This window comes from Pavona decussata, unplaced genomic scaffold (genome assembly GCF_977016875.1).
Source record: "Pavona decussata unplaced genomic scaffold, jaPavDecu1.1 SCAFFOLD_37, whole genome shotgun sequence".
Lineage (NCBI taxonomy): Eukaryota > Metazoa > Cnidaria > Anthozoa > Scleractinia > Agariciidae > Pavona > Pavona decussata.
Window position 1 is genome coordinate 4,005,704 of NW_028145459.1, and position 23,762 is coordinate 4,029,465.

The 23,762-nt window shown below is 38.3% G+C and overlaps 2 protein-coding genes and 2 pseudogenes across 7 annotated transcripts in view; all 4 read left to right on the forward strand.

Annotated features, from left to right (window-relative positions):
* Positions 1 to 23,739, forward strand: part of LOC146484128 (uncharacterized) — a 54,848-nt gene extending 31,109 nt beyond the window's left edge. For 5 of the 6 annotated variants that reach the window (XM_085105399.1, XM_085105402.1, XM_085105403.1 and 2 more), the window contains 5 exons: positions 1,561 to 1,890; positions 3,691 to 3,975; positions 5,683 to 6,006; positions 6,810 to 7,115; positions 19,546 to 23,739. In XM_085105399.1, the coding sequence (XP_084961525.1) occupies positions 1,561 to 1,890; positions 3,691 to 3,975; positions 5,683 to 6,006; positions 6,810 to 7,115; positions 19,546 to 19,559 (1,259 nt within the window). In that variant the 3' untranslated portion in view covers positions 19,560 to 23,739. The remainder of the gene's footprint in view (positions 1 to 1,560; positions 1,891 to 3,690; positions 3,976 to 5,682; positions 6,007 to 6,809; positions 7,116 to 19,545) is intronic. The other variant, XR_014863721.1, reaches the window with a different exon arrangement.
* LOC146484126 (uncharacterized) overlaps positions 1 to 23,762 on the forward strand; it is a 134,160-nt gene that overhangs the window by 54,189 nt on the left and 56,209 nt on the right. The gene's annotated exons all lie outside the window — the stretch shown is intronic.
* LOC146484132 (uncharacterized) lies at positions 10,623 to 13,496 on the forward strand (annotated as a pseudogene).
* LOC146484133 (uncharacterized) lies at positions 15,814 to 17,598 on the forward strand (annotated as a pseudogene).

Consider the following 23,762-nt stretch of genomic DNA (forward strand, 5'->3'; position numbering starts at 1 on the left):
TATTAAGTTCTCAAACTCATTAATAATTCATCAAGAGAAAACAAAGAAAATCACTACCGTGACCGAGGTTTGGATATGTGATCCTAATTACCATAAAATGTTGCCAACTTTAGCCTTGAATTTCTCAAAAATTATTGCTCATTTGAGAAGCCATATCAAACACTCGAAAGTGTGTTTCATCAGATATTCAAACACCTCGAAGTCGTTTAAAAAAACTCGGCTGTGTCTCGTTTTTTCAACCTACTTCTCAATGTTTGGATATCTGATGAAACACGCTTTCTCGTGTTTGATACTTATTACTTAAAAGCTCGATTTGCAGATAATGGCAATTGATTTTTAAATTTTCTTGATACGTTCTCTATTTGAGGTTTCCACGACAAGTTTTCGTCAAGTATGACTCCTACAAATAGATCAACTTCACGATGTGAAGAGAAGGTTGAATGCTCTCATTGAAAATCAAAATGACTTGATCAACTTTGTTGACTGTATAGAAGGTTAAAACTAATGAGAAGAGAAAAGTAGCGGAAGAATAAAAATAACTTGCACTTACACAGTGTAACAACATCCCCGTGTTAAGGGGGCTTGGGGCTTTGTGGTTAAGATTTACGTGAGGGATGTGTGTTTACTGTCCTTGTCATGTACATGCATGTAATACTACTCCAAATCTACACGTTGGATAATTTCTCTCATGCAATTTCACAATTCCTTCTTTTTCTCCAGGTCAAAATGGAAAACATCCATACTTTACATTGTACAGCATTGAAAACCAGACTTCATGTTCCCACACACACCTAATATTCATGTTTTGGTCTGGTCTGTAAGAATCGAGTGTTGAGGCTCGACTTGAGATTTGAGTGAATTGAGACTCGATTCTCAACTCAAACTTTGATACTCAATTCTATTGAGTCGAGACTTTGAACTTACTTTTCACCTGTACTATACATGTAGGGGAGTACCTGTAGACAAATGGCACTCAGTTAAATCCAAATTACAAATACCTCTTCCCTTACCCTATCCCAGAAAGCTCTCATGCTTAGTTTTAGAACTGCTAAAGATGTATTTGCAGAATATTATTTTTAGGTGCACATGTTCTCCATTTTTTGTTATGTACATTGAAAATGTACATAAAACAAAAATGTACATAACACTGGTCGCATTGTTATCCAAGTAAGGAAAATAATATTTAATTTGAGTGAATGACTTCAAGATATAAGAATCCTAACACTCACTGCATGGTGAAGAGGTAAAGGGTGAGGAAACGTTTGAAAAGGGCATTAAAGTATCCATGTCTCATCGTCTGGTCATCTTTTTGGGTTGGGGTGCATAATTTTAATTTTCTACCTCGGACTGTAGAAAGGTTTTCCGAAAAAAGGTGATATAGCCATTAAAATAAACATCTTTAATACAATGTTCATCAATAAATAACATGTATGTTCAAATTAACAGAACTGAAGTAACCACAGTCACAAATTAGAGTATAAGAAATTAATAGAAAGTAGGAAAAGATTACAGTTTATCTTTCAGATCTTTATCTACAACTGTTGTAAACTCTCTCAACAGATTTAAATATAGACAGCATCCCTTTTGAAGTCAAAGAGTACATCAAAAGATTAGATGCTAAACAACCCAGCAATAACTGGTTTCATGTCGGGCGTGTGCTTGGAGTCTCAAATGATGATCTCAATGCAATGAAGCTTGAAGGTGACAAAGAAGGGGGAAGTCCTACTACACGTTTACTCAGTCACTGGCGTACATCAGAAAATGTTGTTCCTCTGAGAACATTCGTGCAAGTGCTTAATGATTTAAAGCAGAATGATATAGCAAACGATATTCTTGAGAAAATGAAAGAGATGAGTTTAGCAGACAAGGATCCTTCCCTTGCTGCAAGAGGTAAGAAAGACAGTGATGCAGTTGATGCAGGAGTAAGGCTGGATAAGGAGCAACTAAATGCTCGTCTTTCAACTTAAGTCACAAACATCCCTCGGAAAGTGTATTCTGATGTCTGGTTGAAACTGAATATCAAGCGAAGTCTGCTTTTCAATGACTTTGGAATGCTTGCAGAGAAAGTTGGATTAAGAGATGAAACAGAATTTATAAAGCAGAAATTTCCAAACCACACCAATGAAATTCTGAAGACACGGTCCAAAAAGAGAGAACAGGTAGAAAAATGATTGAGATATTAAAAGAGAAGGATTTTTAAAGTGGCAGAAATACTTGGGTTTATGAAGTGCAATCAGTGTGAATTGTTAAGACCACATGGTGAAATTCCTGCCATCACTAACCAGGTGGCAGAAATCCCAAAAAGCTTAAGCTAGGATTCCTCTGCAACCTTAAATGGGAAACCTACATTAATGGGATACAAACCTTCTTCTCGGAAAAAAAAACCTTCATACAATCTTTATATTAGTGACCTCTTAAAGAAGTTTTTGAATGTGCTAAATGCTATTAAAAACTTCATTAAGGGGACAACTAGGGATTGATTTCCTGGTAAGTGATTTACCACCAAACAGGATTGATAAGATTATTGAAGAACACCTCCCTAATAAACCTGTTGGCTAACAAACGACCGACCGACCGTCGTCGGCCAACAAAATTATTTCAATCTAAATGACATAGACTACGTCCACCTTATAATAAACGAATATTTATACAGGATAACCCATCAATACATCAGTACTGTTATCAAAGGGGTCCTGTTATTCTATTTTACATCTTTTCTACGAGTATCACTCACCTTACTTTATAGTGTGCTGTAAATATGTTTATGACTGTAATTCAACCAAGGCCAGGTGGTCCCTTTTTTTCGTGGTGATCAAAGTGGCTTCCTTGCTGAAAGGAAACTCAGCTATGTCCCTGACGTGCTTCTTTGCTTACGGTTGAGTGTTTTTACTCCAGGCCTGGGCCTGACTGGTTTACGAAGTGCCTCGATAGTTTTAAGAACATTTTGCCCTCTATGTTATAAACACATAATCGCAATGAGTCCTCGTAGAATTAAGGATAAATTTTCACTTGTATTTTCAAAGTTTTCGCAATTTGGGAAATGTTGAAAATACGCGTGAAAATTAATCTTCTAATTCTACTCGGCCTCATGCAATTACATATGCAAATCTTCATCCAAGCCCCTTTGGCCCCAGTATTGTTTTCTTTGGTATATATGGATTCACACGACAGGCTGAGCTCAATTTCTGTGGAATTTGGAAATGTGGTTAAGAGGAAACTGAATCCAGCGGTGGTCATGGCATAACTGCAGATAAACAATGCAAAGTTTATTAATTCAGACAACCTAATTTCTTTACAGGAACTACGATTAGATTTAGAAAGTGGGCACCTGCAATTTTTTTTTTTCTTTTTCCTTGTTCTCGTGGATAAAATAAGGTGATGCCACAGATAACAATCTTTCAATTTTGTACCATGTGATGTTTTTCTAGTGATCTGATCTGTAGTGTAGTCTACATTTGACACTCATTGTGGGATGGTTGGGGGTTAAGATGTTTTCAATTACAGACACTCGTGTAACGCATAATGTAAATCTCAAAGACTTGCACACTTGTGATTCAAACTTGAATTGATCAGAGTTCTCTTATTTGTACTGAGCTCTAGTATGAAAGTTGCTTTTGTTTAAAACTTGTTTGTAACTCTTTTAGTTATGGAATAGTTGATGTTGCACTGCAAATTTACTTTCCTTTGTAGTTCGCTGTATTGGTGACGTTGTTGCGATTCCTACCCTGGTGGATGAGCTGGCTCGTTGTCTGGACAAGGAATATTGGGTGCTGAAATATTGGAAACACATGGCTTATAATCTTGAAATACCACTTGAAATCCAGAAAGGATTTGAAGTTTATTTTGAGCTTAGTCCAACCATCCATCTTTTCCCTTTTTTGTCTACTCTTCCTGGAAGAGATCCTCTATCTATTGGGAAACTGAAAACAGCGCTCGAGGAGATCCACAGAAATGATTTGAAAAACAAATTGCAAGGTGAGTCACGACTTACATAAGGCCCCCACCCTACTAATGCAGTTTTAAATGTCATTTTGTCTAAAACATGACGAAATCATTTTGTCCACATAAGATTTTTCTGATTTGTTTTCACCTGTGCGCTCTCAGTGCATTCTTGTTTGGAAAGCGCATTTATTGGGGTTTTTTTTGGCACCGTCCACAAAAATAATCATGCCAGGGGTTTCCTCTTCCAGGTGAAATCTGCGCCTTTTGTTATTCCAATTAATTAAGTAAGTAATTAATTAATTAATAAGAGACCTTTGCAGTTATATAAGCAACTTAAAGGGCAGTATCACCTATCGTTCGTACAACTTTGAATAGCCGAAAACATACTTTTAGCGATAGACTCGTTAAAATAACGGTTCAGTTTTGTTAACAAGTGCCCTACTAGTGCACAGAAATTGATTTTGGCTGCGTATGGCTTGGATGGCAACAGATTGCAACTTGAAAAAATTGGCCATTTTTTTTTTTTTTCAAGTTCGTCCTTTGCATTTTAGAAAAATTGCTAAAAATTGATCATAGTTGTTCTTTCTCGGAAAAATCACTTACTTTTAGAGAAATTAAATGTTAGAGGAAAGGTATTTTGTCAAACCTTTGAGCAGTTTTGAGACAATGCCCATTTAAGCAGCTGCGAGAGGAAAGCCTTAAAAAAAATTCAAGCTTGAACGGGATCCTCTGTGCTCCATGTGCAGTGCTCTACCAACTGAACTATCAAGCCAACTGAGAGCTGATAAATGTGAAAATTGTAAAAATAATAATAATAATAATAATAATAATAATAATAATAATAATAATAATAATAATATAATAACTTTATTAAAAATGACCAACTCTTAACACAACCCTAATAATAATTATAATAATAATAATAATAGCCAAGATTAAGTGTAACTTCATTCAAACACTGCTCAGTCAAACTTCAAATGTTTCTAGACAAAACGTTCCATCTGCCCTGTTAGGCCATGTTTTTCTTAATGCGGACACACTTGGATGCAATAAACAGTAACCAAAATAACATATCATAATGTATTGGAACACATTTTACAGTCCCTTTCAAAGCTGATCAGCATGACTCAAAGTAACATACAAGTGGTAAAACCGTATAAGTGGTTTAGAAATGAAGTTCCCTTGCAAATACACTTATCAGAGCCCTGAACAGGCTGTGAATTGGCAGCTATGAAAATGTATCGTTAAAAAAGGCTAGATAACGGACACTGCTGATGACAACCAAGAGGGGAAGAAATTGAAATGGTTTTGAAGTAATTTTCGATCATACTGCTAAGTTATAAAAGGGTGAGGCAAAAAATTGGAAAAGTGAATGGAATATTTCAAATGTGACAGTCTTTTAGTATTATACACCTAAGTGATTCCAAACCAACAGTATCTCTGTTTATCCATTTACAAAGATATTTTTCTCGAATTATACATTAAACTGTACAGCTTAGAATCTATTGATTGTGTGCAAATTCGCATGTTTACTGTCCTTCTTGACGAAAACAGCCATTCATACCTGCCTCAGAAAAGTCTCCGGGTTTCATTGATGTATGATTGGAGAGCACTCGTTGCATGCCCATTTTCATTTTGCACTAATGGCAAGAACTTCAATTCTTGCTAATCAAACTAGGAATTTTTACTCACTTTGGAGGGTTGTATGCTTGATAATTGTATCTTCCTTTATTTTTGTAGATTTTAATGATACTGAAATCGTTGATAATGTGTTTGACCGCAACCCCTCCTTACTGGACAGTATTGCCGTAGAGCTTGACTCAGCTAAAAGGTCATTGAGGAACTGGAGAGATCTGGCTTCAAAACTGATTGCAGATGGTCAGCTGTTAAGAGAATTTGAAGCGGAGTTGCATTACCCATCTGGAAACCCTACTGCCCTTTTGTTTCGGTACTTAAGCAAATCAGAAGCATTCCGATCCCTAACGATTAGCCAACTCAAGGAAAAATTGAACGACATGCCAAGGGTGGATGTTGTTAAGCTGTTAGATAAAGCTAAAGTGCAAGGTAAGGTGTATATATGGGAAGACTGTGTTTCGATTTTTCCGTAGTACAGTGCTCGATACATTAAAGTAGTGCGTAGTATATATTGAATATAGAAAAAACTACACTTTCATCCCGACAAACCTGTTTCCCGATCTCTCACTCTTCAGGGGATTTTAATGACAAGAATATTCCTAACCATCGTTTAGATACTATAAAAGTTACATAATTACTGTTGCGGAAAATTCAAAATTTAAAATTTAATTGTTGCAATGTTTTGTTGACGTTTTCCGTCATTACTTTTCAAGACCGGATATTTACAAGTCTAGACAGAAATGATTTAAAGTAGTCATTAAGAATTTCCAAGATACTTCTCTCTATGAATGCCAAAGTCTAATTTTTTGTCATTTGTCTTGCATCTGCCATCCTGTATGTGACACGTCATGTGATCATATACGAAGTCTTATGCATAATCTCTTGGACAATCGTGACACAAAGAAAAAAAAGAAAGAAGAATGCGACCGAGAACTTAACTCATGGCCTCACGGCCCAAGGAAATAGGTTTCAGCGCGGCTCATTATGCCATCCTCCTTTCCTCCCTTCCATGCATCCTTCCTTTAGCTCCTGTCATTTTCACCAAGCAAACAAGTTATACACGTGCGTGCCTGTGATTGGGTAAAGCACTATAATTCTTGACTTTTTGCTAAGATCACTTACATCGAGTGTGAAGTCGCGCAATGAGAATTTTATCGAGTTGTGATTATTGTATTTATAAAAACATACTTTAAGTTTTTAAAAAGAACGAAAGATTTTGTTTTACCTCGCAGATGACTCCCTCATCACTGACGTCCTTCGTCCGGACTCTGATCTTTTGAACAGCATTAGCACTCTTCTGAACAAAAAATCTACTGGAGTTAGAAATTGGAGGGTTCTTGCGAACAAGCTTGGTGTGTCAAACGAAGTGTATGATGAATTTGACGAAAACAGGCCTAGGAAGAGCCCGACCAAAATGATGCTTGAATGGTTGAATTCAGAGCGTTCTGGGTTGACTGTTGAACAGTTAAGAACAGCGGTGAAGGAGATTGGTCGCGCTGATGCGCTGGAGATTCTTGATCGATTCCTCAGTCAACAAGGTAACTTAACAACTTTTATTAAGGCATCTCAAAAAAAAATGATGATGATAATGACAGTGAGGGATGAGGATAATAATGGTTATTGGAAAAATCAGGAAATTTGGGTTGAAAATGCCGTGTGTTTCATTATCATATCTACATAATAATAGTAATAATAATAATAATAATAATAATAATAATAATAATAATAATAATAATAAGTTTAAGTGTAGTTACATCAGAGGTTCCATGGTTTTCGAAAACCCAGCCTAAGCCTAATATGTACGAGAATAAGAGGGCGATAGCATATTGGGACATTCCCCTGTATGCAGATAACACGCACGTAAAGGCGAATAGGATCGACGCCACCATCGTGGACAAGGAGAATAAGAGAGTATCGGTGATAGAGATGAGCTGCCCTTGGGTTGAAAACAGGGAGGAGAAAGATGCCGAGAAGACAACAAAGTACGGGCCATTACGCTGGGAGCTCGAGCAGAAATATCCTGAATATCGTGTGAGACAGTTCAATATTATTGTGGACGCACTCGGAGGTTATTCAAGAGATGTCAGGAAGGCACTTAAAGAGCTAGTGGGAGATAAAAGCGACACAATAGCTCTGCAGATACAGAAATCAGTTATCACAAGCTCACTCAACATTGCCAGGCGCTTTAAGCTTTTTAAACAATGGACATTAGGCGTTTTATTATACTTTTATTTTTATTTATTTTTTAAGTGTTTTCATCGCAATGAACAGAACTTTTAGTATTTAGATTTAGGATTTTATGGATGATAAATAGTTTTAGCATTTAATTACTGGGATTTTTATGATTAGAAGTTCGGAGGTTAATTGTAAATTAATTTTGTAATTTGTAATTTGGTCGTTACATTGATTGGCTCTAGCTGGCCGCCAGGTAATCTGGGCATCCGGAAGTTTTTACTACCATTTTATAATAATAATAATAATAATAATAATTATAATAATAATAATAATAATAATAATAATAATAAAAAAAATAAAATCTTTCTTTATTATAATATTCCAAGCAAAATTGATATTTACAAGTTAAAAGTAGAAAAAAAGAGCTATTAAAACCTATTTACAATTCAATATTTAAAATTCATTTCGATTAAAAAAAAAAGCGACTATTTCCAAGTACAACAGAGCTATTTTCAAGCACAATTTTTTAACAATAGTAAGACTAAAATTTTGATGAAATAAAAAAGTTGTTAAAAAGATCCTAAAATACTAATTTACAACGTCACGCCATCATTCACTTTCTAAAATTAGCGGAGACACGCTTGGCTAGCGTTTAAGCGGCAGTCATCAATGAAATCCCCAAATGGAATTTTGTGAAAAGGTGTCCTGGAGCCTCGTACGCATGTGTGTACCGACTTTAAAATCTCAAAAGAAAGCAATGTTCTAATCCAAGTGATAGTAATGTGATAAGGTTCCTCATTCTTTTCTGAGAGCTTCTCGGCTAGGCGTTTGAGAAAACAATTGCAGTCGGCTCCCATCCCACCGTTGGTTCCAAAAACTAGGGGAGTGAAAGATCCCATTTCAACGTCCAGCACCCTCTGTTGGTACTTCCGCTTTTTCTCTTCTTCCTGCTCTTTAAAGATTGTCGATGTTGCTTTTCCCTGGTTACACTTGGAGTTAACATGCGTTACTCTGACATCGAAAAATGCTGTAACTCCTCGAGACCAAAAGCCCCCTGCCTTCATGTCCAGTCTTGCCTCCGGACTTGTCACCGCGCTTCTGATAATATATTAATATTATTAATAATAATAATAATAATAATAATAATAATAATAATATCTTTCTTTATTATAATATTCTAAGCAAAACTGATATTTACAAGTTAAAAGTAGAAAAAAGAGCTATTAAAACCTATTTACAATTCAATATTTAAAATTCATTTCGATTAAAAAAAAGCGACTATTTCCAAGCACAACAGAGCTATTTTCAAGCACAATTTTTTAACAATACTAAGACTAAAATTTTGATGAAATAAAAAAAAAGTTGTTAAAAAGATCCTAAAATACTAATTTACAACGTCACGCCACCATTCACTTTCTAAAATTTGCGGAGACACGCTTGGCTAGCGTTTAAGCGGCAGTCATCAATGAAATCCCCAAATGGAATTTTGTGAAAAGGTGTCCTGGATAATAATAATAATAATAATAATAATAATAATAATAATAATAATAATAATAATAATAATAATAATTATAAGCTTGTCTGGGTGCGGTGCGCTGGCACAGAGTAAGTACCTATCCTGACAAGACTCTGCTTTGAAGGTACTTTTCTACCAGATGCTGCGTGACCTGGGACTCACAGATAGAAGTTCCACCCTGGTACTCCGGCTTAGCCAAGCCTGTATACGAGTCGGATGATGTACAAGCTTATTGGGATGTGCCAGTTTTTGCAGATCATGAAGAGGTGAGATGCAACAGAGTTGACGTTCGAATCGTCAATCACAAGACCAAGCGTGTCGTTACCCTTGAATGAGTTGCTCGTGGGTCAGCAACAGAGACAAGAAGAACAAAAAGAAGACTGTCAAGTATACCCCCCTTCGTTGAGAATGAAAACAGCAGTTTCCCGGTTACGAAGTAAAACAACACAACATCATCATTAATGCTCTTGAGGGGTGGTCACGGGAGATGGACACTACAATGTACGAGATTGTGGGAAACAGAAGTAAAGAGGTGCTGAAAAGAATGCAGAAAGCGGTGCTGTCGGGCATGCTCAATGTTGCCCGGACGTTTAAAGTTTTGAGTTGAGAGACGATTGACTGTATTATTCAATGACAATGATTTTAGACCAGGTTGGATCAATCAACTAAGAATTTTTTATTTTTTATGAGGATACGTGAATTTGAGAAATGATCCAATTGTAATGACTATTATTATTTGATTTTTTAGTAGATAAATAGACACAGATTTATTTACAAATCATTATGATTATATCATTTTTTAACACCTAGGCTCACAGGTTGTGCAGCTTTTAAACTAATTTTAGCATCCAGTTGAGAACTCTGCTACCATAATAACAAATGATAATCTCTTAGCAAATTGCTATTTACAAGTTAAAAGTAGTAAAAATAACTATTAAAACCTATTTACCATTCATTTCGATTAAAAAAGTGACAATAATAATGATAATAATAATAATAGTAATAATAATAATAATAATAATGATAATAATAATAATCTCTATATTAACATACTCCAAGCAATTGCTGTTTACAAGTTAAAAGTAGAAAAAATAAACAACTATTAAGATCAATTTACCATTCATTTCGATTGAAAAAGAAACTATTTTCAAGCACAATTTTTTAAAGAAAAGACAAATGTCATAAAGTTACAATAATATTCTTATTCGTAATAAGAAAATCATATCATCGTGTTCTAAATGCGGATAACAATAATAATAACAATAATAATAATAATAATAATAATGTTAATAATAATAATAATAACAATAATAGCAATAATAGTAATAATAGTATTATCACTAGTATTATGGCGACTATTTTCCTCGCTTTCCCTCTCTTGATCTCTTCTCTCTGTTCGACCGACCTGACTAAAAATATCGTTTGCAGTATCTCCTAAACTCCTTTCCAGAGCGGCAACATGATCCCGCAGGTTTTGGTTACTCAGCGACAAAAAGGAGAAACGAAAAAGCCAAAGCTCGGAACCGGCAGTTCAAGGAAAACCCTGGCCTAGTGTGCGCCACTATAAATAAAATAGTGGCCGATGTTCAGACACTGATCGTCCGAAATTCAGAGCTCAAACAAAGTCTGGCTTGGAGAGCAAAGTCTCAGGCATGTTTAACAGTGTAGTAGAGGCTGAAGGCTTCTGGGAGGAGCAAGGGACTGGGAACAAAGAAGCTGAGTGGCTAAAAGAGATCGAATAGGCAATCCTGAGCTGTTTCCTTTCTTTATCACAAGAGAGTTGGAATCTTGAAACTACAGAAGCGGCCAGAGTGATCTCAAGAAAGAGAAATTGGAGCGCACCTGGCCCAGACAGATTGACTCATTATTGGTGGAAGCGTGCATGCACACTTCATGGTGGCGTCACAGCCGCTTTCAAGTCTATCTCACGAAGCGGGACAGGGTTCCCGGAATGGTTTTCAGAAGGAAAAACGAGGTTAATTCCGAAACCAGGCGAATTCACAAGCGAAAACCAACGCCAAATCACGTGTTTGAACACGCTATATAAATGGTTTACATCGTGGAACTGTAAACGAGCATCTGGACTGATATAACTAAACTTAATGGAAGATCAGCAATGAGGAGCTTAAGCGGGATGCAGCGGAACCACTGACAACTTACAGATAGATTGGATGGTAACCTTGGACTGTCATAGGCGTAAGCGCAATATGAGTGTTGCTTGGATTGATGTGCGGAAAACGTATGACTCGATTGATCATGGGTGGATGAAGAAGATCATGTAAGTTCACAAATTTCCAATATGGATCTACGAAGTTGTCAGCAAGTTATGTGATAGCTGGAACACTAGAATTGTCATCACCTTTAGTAAGGGCAGCGAGACATCATTACCCATCTATTTTAACAAAGGTCGCCCACAGGGTGACGCCTTCTGTCCACAACTATTTACCTTGTGTCTCAACCCAGTTGCGTGGAGACTGAGCTTTACTGAGGGCTATAGGTTGTCGAAGCCAATCACATCCAAGATTACGAACTTGCTCTATATAGACGACCTCAAGGTGTTCGCCTGGTCGGAAGCGAAATTGAAAAGAGTTCTGGAGATGGCTCAGGTTACGATGGGGGACATTGGGCTGCAGTGGAATCCCAAGAAGTGTAATGTGCTGCATGTGAGAAGGGGGAGTGCTGTACAAGATTCGGAAAGATGCGTGGTGGGAACGATGAGCGTGGACTGTATGAAGGAGGACTTGCACTATCGGTTTCTGGGAACACCAGAACAGTTATTGCAAGATGAGAAGCTGGCTTTGGAAGTAGCAGCTGACACCTACCTGAGGAGGTTATCCGTCATTTGGTCGAGCTTACTTTAGGACAGCAACAGAGTGAAAGCGTCTAACCAGCTAGCACTACCGGTACTCTCATACCTTATGTGGACACAGCGCTGGAATGTTTCTGACTTAAAGAAACTGGATAGACAGGCTCACAAGATCATCAGTGATAGCGGTGGGAAGCATCCACTTGGTTCAACTACTCTTGTCTGCCTGCCTAGAGCTCAAGGTGGGCGTGGCCTGAAGTCAGCCAAGACAGAGTACAAGCAAATCAAGATCAAGACAGCTATCAGGCTTTATAGTAACCACGACCCAACCATGAGCCTAGTGAGAGCCTTTGAAGAGCAGGCCACAACACAAGGTTGTCAATCGCTAATAAAGGAGTCAACCAAGTTCGCTGAGGAGCTTGGGATAACTCTCGAGCTCTCCTTTCCTGAACCAAAGTGCCGAGACAAGAATGGGCAGGAAGTACCATTGGACAAGGTTAAGGGGCACTTGCAAGGAGCTGTGAGAGCTGAGTGCCAAGAAGAAATCCAAGAGGAGAGGTGGCAACGAAAGTTTCTTTCAGCAAGGTGGGAAGACGATGAGCTGAATCAGAGTGGTTGTTGGGACTGGCTGAGGAATTGGTCGGAGGCACCTTCACACACTATTGCGAGTATCGTAGAGATGTATGGCAGCTAACACCAACAAAAGCTGTATACAGCGAGGAAAGCGAAGACAACTCAGGTCAATGATATTATGTGCAAGATGTGTGGCAAAGCACGCAAGAATCTGCCACATGTGCTGGCAGGCTGCCCGGCTTTCGCACAAAACAAGTACCTGTCGAGACACAGTGCGGCTCTCGGGGTCTTGTTTTTTGAGAAGCTGAGGGATCTGGAATTGATAGACGCGGTGCCCCCCTGGTACTCGCCCGTAGATCCTAAACCAGTCTATGAGTCCCAGGAGGCCAAGGCCTTCTGGGATATTCCAGTGTATGCGGAACACAGTCACGTGAAGCAGAACAGAGTAGATGCGCGGTTCATTGACTTCAAAAAGAAAGAGGTGGTAGCTGTGAAGGTGTCGTGCCCGTGGATGGACCACCGATTAAAGAAGACTGAGGAGAAGACAGTGAAATATGGTCCTTTGAGATGGGAGATGGCTCAGCAGTATCCAGGATTCACCTTTAGACAACATAACATCATTATGGATGTCTTGGGCGGATGGTCAAAGATGTGGATGCATCTATGAGGGAGCTTTTCGGAGGTCGAGGAGAGGATATCCTAAGGAAAATGCAAAAATGTCCTCTCGAACTCATTGAACATATCAAGAACTTTTAAAATTATGACTAGATAGTTAAGGAACTCACTTTCATGATTTTTAGGGGTTACCAGTCGCTTAGTTTTATTTATTCATTTAGTTGTAATTATATATCTTTTACAAGTCACTTAGTTTTATTTATTCATTTACTTGTAATTATATGTCTTTTACAAAGTCTACAGAGATTCTGTATTCATACACATATCAAGAACATATCATAGACTTTTGAAATGATGACTTCATTTTTAAGGAACTCACATTCATGATTTTTATAGATTATTAGTCACTAAGTTTATTTATTTATTTAGCTTTTATTATATATTTTGTACAAAGTCTAGAGAGATTCGCTATTCCTACACGTAGTTTGGGCCACGTTTAAAATATTCCACACAAATTGCTATTTACACGTTAAAAGTATATATAAAAAAACTATTAAAAACCTATTTACAATTTATTTCGATGAAAAAAAGACTATTTTCAAGCACAATTTCAGTAATATATTTTTTAAATATTCGATTGCTAAAAGAAAAACGAGACCACTTTCAAGTATAATGTTTTTGTAAAGAAAAAGAAAAAAAAAACAAGTGTCATAAAGTTAAAAAAATTAAATTCGGCGTTTTAAAATCAGCTCCACTTGATTAAATGAAAAAATAAATAAACAAAATATGCATTTCTTAAATGGCCCCTTCTACATTTTCAATGTCAATGTCCGTGTTTTTGATGTCACGTTGAATTCTTCGTAATGTCCTAGAACCTCTAAGACAGACGAGTGCAGCTCTTAACAGTGCGAATGATCCATGTCATGGTTTTGGCATATTGCTCCCCTTTCTTGATAGCAATCAGCTCCGCTAATCGACTATGGTATCTCAAGCATTCATAATAATAATAATAATAATAATAATAATGATAATAATAATAATAATAATTTATTAAAATATTCCACACAAATTGCTATTTACAAGTTAAAAGTATATAAAAAAAAGAGCTATTAAAAAACCTATTCACATTTCTTTTCGATTAAAAAAAAGATAATATTTTTAAGCAACAATGTTTTTGTAAAGAAAAAGAAAAAAAGAACAAATGTCATGAAGTTTTTTAAAAAAAATCAAATTCGCATTTTAAAATCGGTCTACTTGATAAAAAGAAAAAATAATAAATAAATAAACAAAATACGCATCTCTCAAATGGCCCCTTCTGCAGTTTCAATGTCAATGTCCGCGTTCTTGATGTCACGTTGCATTCTTCGTAGTGTCCTAGAGCCTCTAAGACAGACGAGTGCAGATCTTAACAGTGCAAATGATATTCGGCTCCTGATCCATGACATGGTTTTAGCATATTGCTCCCCTTTCTTGATAGCAATCAGCTCCGCTAATCGACTATGGTATCTCAAGCATTCATTGCCCATTCCGCCGGTTGTAGTGAAGACCAAAGGTGTAAATGTTCCATGCTCAATGTCGAGAACTCTCCTTGAGTACAGGCGCTTTTTCTCATTCTCATGCATACGATAGATCTGTTGCGGCTCCAGGTCCTTATACGATTCAGCATTGGGGTGGCAAACCCTTACATCAAAGAATGCCGATCGTCGTTGCTCCCAGAACCCGCGTGCATGGATATCCAATCTTGCATCTTGTGCTTTGTTGGATCCTCTACTTAACTGTTCTCCAGAGATGTCTAGGAGAACTGGCTCAGTCTCAACGTCACTGCAAACTGTACTCAGGAGTTCAGCCTCCAGATCTCTGAGCTCATTGTGACGCTGAATGACGAAACCTCCTAGTTTACAGATCATAGAGTGGTCAACTGTAAAAACTTCCCCACATGCACATGTGGAAGGGATGTCATCTATTGGCCAGTCATAGCGTAGTTTAACAGCGTCGCGGAACTGCCTTTTATTGAGGTTAAAACCCAGATCTTTAAGAGGGAGGACTGTAAGCCACGCCGATGATCCTTTTTCCGCCGCCAGATTCAGTGCTCGCTTAGTCTTACATGGTGCCATCTCCTTAATACGCTCTGTTCTGTCTACGAGTTCCTTTGATCTTTCCCTTGTTACTGCCTGTTGTGCTGATTTTACGAGGGAATCTTCTGGTAGCTCATGTGACTGAGATACGATTTGTTCAACGAGGGGTGTTGTTACTTTGACTGACGAAGCGTACTCGCGGCTTGCTTCAAGGCATGGGTTTCCAAAACCAAGACCACCTAGGCGGACTGGCAGCGCTAGAATGGTCCTATCTAGCTGATTACACTTACGCTCAGTAATCGCAGGAATGAGCACTTGAGATATTGCATTCTCTAGTGGCTCTAGTAGATCCTGAATAATAATAATAATAATAATAATAATAATAATAATAATAATAATAATAATAATAATAATAATAATAATAATAATAATAATAATAATTACTTAGCCACCTGAGGAAAGAGCGAGAATTAAGACTGAAAGGGGACGTAGGGACCCAGAAATGGTAAGGGAAGTTGGTAACGGCAAGAGAAGATGACGAGGAGCTAAGCACTGAGCGATGCTATTGGTGGTTAAGCGAGTGGCGAACATGCCCAACACATAGGGTGGCGGGTATGTTCGAATTATATGAAGAGCTTTTACCCACTCGATTGTTCGCCATACACAAGACACGTGTGAGTCCAAGCAGCGACCCAACGTGTAGCCACTAGGTTATGCGGCACAGCACCAGAGAGCATTGGCTCACATCTTATCCGCCTGCCCTGCGCTTGCACAAACAAAGTACGTGGCAAGACATGACGCAGTCTTAAAGGTCCCATTCTTCGAGATCCTATTTGATCTGGGCCTGATAGACACTGTGCCTCCTTGGTATTCACCCATCAAACCGCAGCCTGTCTACAAAACAGCAGAGGCACGGGCGTACTGGGATGTTCCGGTCTATGGGGAATTTCAAGAACTGAGAGTGAATAGAGTAGACACCAGGATCGTCAACAACCAACACAAGCAAAGTCATAGCGCTGGAAATGAGCTGCCACTGGGTAAGCAACTGTGACAAGAAGAGGTCAGAGAAGACCATTAAGTACGCTCCTCTCAAATGGGAGATGAAGCAGAGGTACCTGGGGTATGAGATGGCCCATTACAATATCATCGTACACGTGTTGGGGGGATGGTCCAAGGACTTAAACGATACGCTACAGAAGTTGGTGGGGAACAGAGCTAATGATATGCTCAGGAAGATGCAAAAGGCATGCCTCTCAGAAACTCTAAACAGTGCTCGCACGTTTAAAGTCGCAACGTGAGCACTCGCGAAGACTCATTCGCCAGTTGGGCCTTTTTACTTGAGAAAGAGGTTTTTTAAGTTTTACTTGATCTCTTCTTTGTTATTAGTTTTTAGTTTTTTTCACTTTAAAGCCCACGGGTTACGCTGCGTTAGCGCCTCGTGATGCTTCTTAACTGTGTAAAGCATACGGACGTTTTAACTACTATAATAATAGACAAAAGTGCAGTTTACTAAACAACTCAATGACCTACGAATTCTGAGCTTTAAAACCTGTCTAGCGATTGTGTTTACTACTTCCGTCAATCGTATAATTACCGTTAAAACCATTGAATCGTCAAAATGCAAGGACAACAAAGTGGTCAAATCCGCCGATCACAGTGCACGAACTGACCTGGACCCCATAACCTTCCTTTTTTCCAAGACATCCTCTAACAGGCTTACCATCCTTAATTAGGAATTTATTCACATAAGCAGTTTAATTTTACCGTCGAGGAAAGCTACACACAAGCAATTTTCTCAGAGGTTTGAGTCATTTTGAAGGATGCAAATTCTTATTTACAATCAGACGTGTTACCTTAGATTCCCAGAAGCTCTCGAACATTTTGAATCAAGCATCTCTGTTTTGACAAAAGTTTCTTTCCCTGTTGTTAACTTCGTAAGTTTTGTTTAAAGGGACACAGTCACCTTTGCGACCGCGCTGACCTGGACACTAGTATTTTTAGTTTGAAAAGCGTCTACCTCAACCTGAAATCAAAAGTACGCATCAAACACATCTAGAAATCCGCTTCAATCTTCCCAGTGTTTTATTGGATTTCCAATCTTTTACTGAAAACCTGTTTCTGAGTATGCTTTTGCTCATCCTATGATATTATTTTATCATATTTGGTTAAAAACAGTAGGGATAGCGTCTCCAACGGAACATGAAAAAAAGAGGTGGGAAACGTGAAGGAACTCGGTGGAAGAAATCGCCTGCGTCGTCTAAAATAACAAGAGAAATCAATCAAAAGCATTGGAGAGCAAATCACCATGAAGTATATTTGGAAAATCGCATTTTCTCAACCTGGCGAAAGGTTCGTGCGGAGGTTCATGACGCGAAGTTCGAATCGTAAACGATTCGAACTTCGCGTCATGGCTGCTTGGTTTGGAGCTCAAACGAAGACAAGCTTCGGTACTCAGTCGATTATCTCCTCCACAAGGACAACCTCTGGTAGAGCCTTGTTTTCTACGGGTCGAGCAAGCGTTCTTGCAATGACATGGGTTTGGTTCCTAAATTTAGATTGTGGAGAAGCTGTAGAAACAGAAGCAAAATATATGATTGAAAGCAGATATAAAGCTTACCGGTCGTTTCGCTACAAAGTGGTCTCGTTACACTGTAGTTCAGTCGATTCGCTACGTTTTAAAATTGACATATTCTCTAATATTTGAATTCCATTTGCTTCTCATGCAAACAGTGTTAAACGTAGAAACAGCTAAGATAATTTTTCACACGACCGGATACCGAAATAAACGATTAAATAATTCTTCGACTTCAGAGGTATCCGTTGACGTTTGGCTTTCTCTGGACAAGTCCATCAGTAAATTCTCCATGGTATCAAGGAAATGAGTGTTCTAATATGACATTAGGTCTATAATCACTATAATAATTTTGACTGGCAAAAAATTCGACTCGACAAGATTTGTGTAGATTTTTCAAAGGATACGCTTCTCAGCGCGAGACGTGCGATGAAGTGTGATATGCAAATTAGCTAAGAAATGGTATCTAATGCACATGTGCACCAGGTGACTGTGTCCCTTTTAGAACAAAGCTTTCCAGAGACTTTTTCTAAACTCGTCTTCAACAAACATCCTCCAAGACAGCTGCGATAAATAAAAAGTCGACAACCGCACGAGGAACCCCGAAAATAGTTGAAATACTTAACGCCAGTTACGAAAATATACCAGGGAGGCATCGGGTACAAACCTTCCGAACCTGTTCGAAAATAAGGACTTCTCACTCGCACACTCACTTGTTTCTCTTCTTTCAGAAGCAATAGCCAAAAAAGCCATTTACGATATCACGCTCAGTAACTTTGCTGTGTTCTTTCAAATTTTTTTTATAGAGTGCATTTATTTGTAGCTGCATGTAGTTTTTTGTCGTTTATGCTAATGAGACTAAACATGTAAACAAAGATCCTCCTGTTAACTAGGTGAAGTAAAGCAGATCATACCCCAGCTTGTTTTAATAGGTTGAAGCGTATCCTTAAAATTATAAAATTTATAAGTTAATATATCTTTTTAATAAGGCACTCGTGTTCGATTTCCGTCATTTACGGGAGTACACCACAAACAAATGGCCGCATATCAAAGATCAAAGTTTACAGAATAGAAATGTTAAGTTAGACGTAGGGTTGCACAGTTGAAAGCAAGAATCGAAGATTTCTCCCATCCATTGCCCACCAGAGTCTCGCCTTACAATTGCCATTTCACAAATACTTTTTAGATTACTCTCATATTTGCGTTAAGTTGAATGTACGTAGATTATCTTTTGATGACTACAGAATGCTGGGAGAAAAAAAATGGGCTATCAAGGGATGAAGTAACTTTTTTAAGGTAGCAGGAAAATCCTTCTGATCTTATTCTAATCTTACAAAGTGATCTTCAACCAGTAAGGACACTGTTGACGAGCTCATATGTGTCCTTGGTGAAGAGGGCTTTGAAAGAAGTGTAATAATGCTTCTTAAACAATGGGTAAATAATAAGGCATGAAACAGGAAGACCGCTAAAACATCTTTAACCATTATTTTGACCAACGTGTTGCTTGCCTAGGAATTGAGTAATCCGAGGGTAAATCATGAACACTTACAATATTCTCATACTGAAGTATCACCTGTTGTAAAACTTTTATTTATTTTTTCCTTTTTTTTTTAAATTTATATTTATATTTTTTCAGGTATTCGGAGTTGAATTTGCCAACCCTGGAACTATGGGGAGATTGGAAGAGATGGGGTGCTGTGGGATCGTATTGTGGATCGACTCAAGCGGTGGTCTTGGCCAAGGAGCAGGACGTTTGTCGACATTTTAAAGTCCCTCGTTTCTTCCAAACAAGCCCGCGTTCATAGCCCCACCTCTCGTTAGAAATTTTTGTTGCTTGTGATTTTTAACGAGCGATCCTCCTAGCTCGTGGGGTAAACTAGAATATTTAACCAATTTCGGACCACGTTGCTGTTAATTGTTTCTTCCTAGGCCAGTATAAAGTATGGCCGCTTTATATCCAGATGTTTACAGGTTGGACAAATTGATCAATTATCTTTTCTGCCATTCATGGCACTGAAAAGGCTTTGCACCGTTTGCACTATGGACAGGTTAGTCAAGCGTTAATAAATTATCAATGAGGAGCCTGGCTTATGCACTGCAGTGTTGGGAAATTTCATTCAACGTTCTTCAAGTATAATTGAATGAATGAACGAACGGATAAATGAACGACACTTTATTTTAACAGGTTGCACAGTTACAGTCAAGACTGTAGTCTCTCTTATGGCCCTAATTTACTGAGGTGCTATTTTTTAAAGGGAAACCTTCACTTATATAACAAACTGATGTTAGATAGTGATGGTAGCATTTTAGTGCTCTAAAAACTGGATATGATTATCGCTTATTTTCACGGTTATATTTCTCGCTTGCCATTTTCGATTTTATGACGTCGTGCCGCTATTGTGAAGAAGCAGAAGGTCTTTTGTGTAGAGTAATTCCCCACTTCAAAACTGTGTAGAGACTGGTACAAGCAAGGGATGGTGGGATCGTTTGGACAGATGAATGGACATCTTGCTGACGAATAAGTGCTTTTTCGACATTTTCTTGGGGTGGTGTAGCTCTTGTCAACTAGTTTTAACCTGACTGCCAAGAAATGTGCTCGTACATCGGTTATGTTTCCATACCCAAATGATCCTACAATCCATCACTAGTACCAGTCTCCCCGTAGTTTCTAGAGTGGTGAATTTGGCGATCGCATGACGCCATGGAATTCAAAATGGAGGCGCACCGAAAATTTAAAAGCGAAAGTAGGCGCTGATAAAATCTAAGAAATCCAGTCCAGCATTTAACGTCGTCATAGGAGTGGAGGTTCCCCTTTTAACATTAAATTCGCCTGGTGCAATACGTTTTGGTTACATGCACTACCTTGCTTTCATATGTTAGATTGTAGTGTATGATGCATTATGTGATGGGTATGATGTACCTATGTTATATGCTACAGATTAGTATATGTCATCGCATGAGACCGAGTAGAATTAAGGATTAACTTTCACGCGTATTTTCAAAGTTTTCCCAAATTGCCCAAGTTGCGCAGCGACGAGGGCAATTTGCGAAAACTTTGAAAATACAAGTGAAAATTAATCTTTAATTCTACGAGGAGTCATAGCGATTACGTGTTTATGGCATAGAGGGTAAAATATTCTTGAAACTATCAAGACACTTCGTAAAACAGTAAGCCCCGGCCCGGAGTAAAAACACTCACCCGTAAGCAAAACAAATAAACAATCACCTGCTTCTTAGCGTACAAAACAGACAAAACAAGAAAAATTGATTGTTTTTCATGAGCAAACTAACAACGATTAAACCAAATGTTAGGCATCAATTAATTGATTCACCTGCACTGTGAAGCTTTCTACCGCTTGAAAATCACTCGAACACACATCGATAAACATAGCAAACGGTGGGTCCAATAAAGGAACTTGCAGAGTAATTTCTTCCGCTGAATTTGGTCTGCTCCTTTCTCCCATCAAAAGGGCAATGTTATTGTTCGGTTATCGTTCGTTGGAAGAAGCCGTAGCGAGGTGAAAGCACTTGGTCGCCATGAATTATTTCATTTTTCAAACAAACAAATTCGATTAAGTTTTTCGCTTTTGACTCAAATAATCTTTTGTTGTATCTTGTAAGAAACGGAAGTTCATCTTTAGAAATTTCCTTTATAGCTTAGCACTTGATTTCCAGTATTTTTGGTTCAAACAATCCGGCTTAAAAAGTCAAACTCCAAAGAACCTGACTCGTTGTTGTTGTGTACAAAATTGTACAAAATAGAGAAAAACCAACGATTGGCTGAGAACTGGCGTGCTCAGCCAATCAGGAGAAAGTATTTTCGTCGCTCGACCGAAAAGGAGTAATTTTGCCCTCGGTGAAAGGAAAATTAAGAAAAAATGGTCTCTGTTTCAACTAATCAGCATTAAGTAATTTTGCCCTCTTTGTTATAACACTAGTAACCACATAACTAGAAGTACAACAGTTTTCATTTGGGTGTCCAAACCAAAGTTGTTACTCTAACGAATCACAACAGACGTAAACAACACAATGAACCAATCAGAATTTGAAGCATAGAGATGTAACCGGTGACTGAGCTCGGGAAAACGCGATTGGCTTTGGTTTTAATTTGCTTCTCATTAGTCTAGAAAGTGGCGCGAATCACAGAGTGTACTAAAGCAAAACCAAAGCAAATGCGAAATAACTTTCTACACTCGACTGGAAACCGCTCAAAAGTGAGGTACTTGTTTTTTACAAACCAGGTAAATACTTTTAGTTAGTGTCGTTCATCAGGATACCCATTCAGAAAATTTGAGCCGAATACCTGATACCGTTCTCTTTTTCGCCAAATCGTTTAGCGCCTTAAAAAGGAATGGTTATTGGCCGAGGAAGTCATTTTTCTTACTAGAGTATTATTAGCTGTAAGCTAGCACAGTCGGTTTTTTCCGTTAGTTTTCTTAAGCCAAAACTTAAGCCTCCTAAGTATCCTCGGAGTGCTCTTGACATACTCATTGTAGTGCAAAACGCACATATTCCCTGCACGCCTATGCAAGGCCAGTCTTGATACATTTTGAGTATTTCTCTTATGCTGCTCAATGCGGGAACTTGTAGTAAGTATCTTGGCAACAACATTTTTTTTCACTTCATGATATCGATTTGTTGCAATGGAGACAGTGGTAGCGTCAAGTAGTCTCGTTCCCAGGACTTAAGCGTCTATGGAGTGACACCAGTTCAGTAAGCTTAACAGGTGACGTCACATCTTATCGTGTTAAGGACGAATCGGGACGAGGCTGAAGGTCAAGAAAATCACGGTCGTAAAACTACTCGTGAAATCGTTAGAGCAACAGTGCCAAGCACTGTATAATTAGAAAAAGTTACCAAGTAAATTTTTAAGTAAGCGAACGTGTCTCAATGTAATTGTAAGCTTTGTAGGGAACTTAAGCAGTGAGACAGCAACACCAACGAAAACGCCCCTTTAAAATATAGATTCCTATTATTCGACTAAGTTATTTTGCGATTACTTCCAACTCGCACTACCTGTACAGTATGGCACTAAATTCTTGGGGAACGGCGTTCAAGATTAAAAAATTAACAGGCATTACAAAACCTTGAATTTGGTCATTTCGGGTTGTTAGGGCCCTCTCACCTCACGAAAACACGACAGCGACGGTGACGAGAGGGTCAAAAAAATTGAATGAGTTAATCGTTCATCGCGCGTGTTAAAATTAGTACATATCTTTCACATCACTGCAATCTAATACAACGCGGTGAAATGACCATGGAGAACATGGGCGCACGACGGTGAGTTTTTCTTTCTCTTTCTGGATTGGCTAAGGTAATCTTAGAGACCGCTAAAAGATCGTTTCGACAACCCGAGCGTTAGCCATCATGTAAATTGGGGATCGACGAATAACATCTCGACTTCGTTGACTATCTACTGACCTTCCACAATTTACTCGACTCTGATGATGATTTCCGCTCAGGTTGTCGCAACGTCAGTCAATGTCACCTTAAACAGTCCCTCTCAGGACTACACTCACCCGGACGATCATAATTTACGTACCTATGACATGACTCAGTTTTAAGGCATTTACAGTAACAAATTGTGTAACGCACGTGCAGAGCGATTGTTTTTCCTCGTTAAACCTATTGTTTTGTGGCGTTCACTCTGTCGTCGCCGTCGTCGTTGCCTAAGTTCCCTAGTTCACAGAACACAAAAAAGACGGGGAGCGCTCAAGTCTTGCTGCTATTTTTTTTACATATATCAATAGCCATAGTAATTATCATTTTTTTTATTTTTATTTTGTAGTTACAGTCAAGAACCTTGATCAATAAATCAATTTCGAACTTATCTTGTGTTTCCTCTTATGTAAA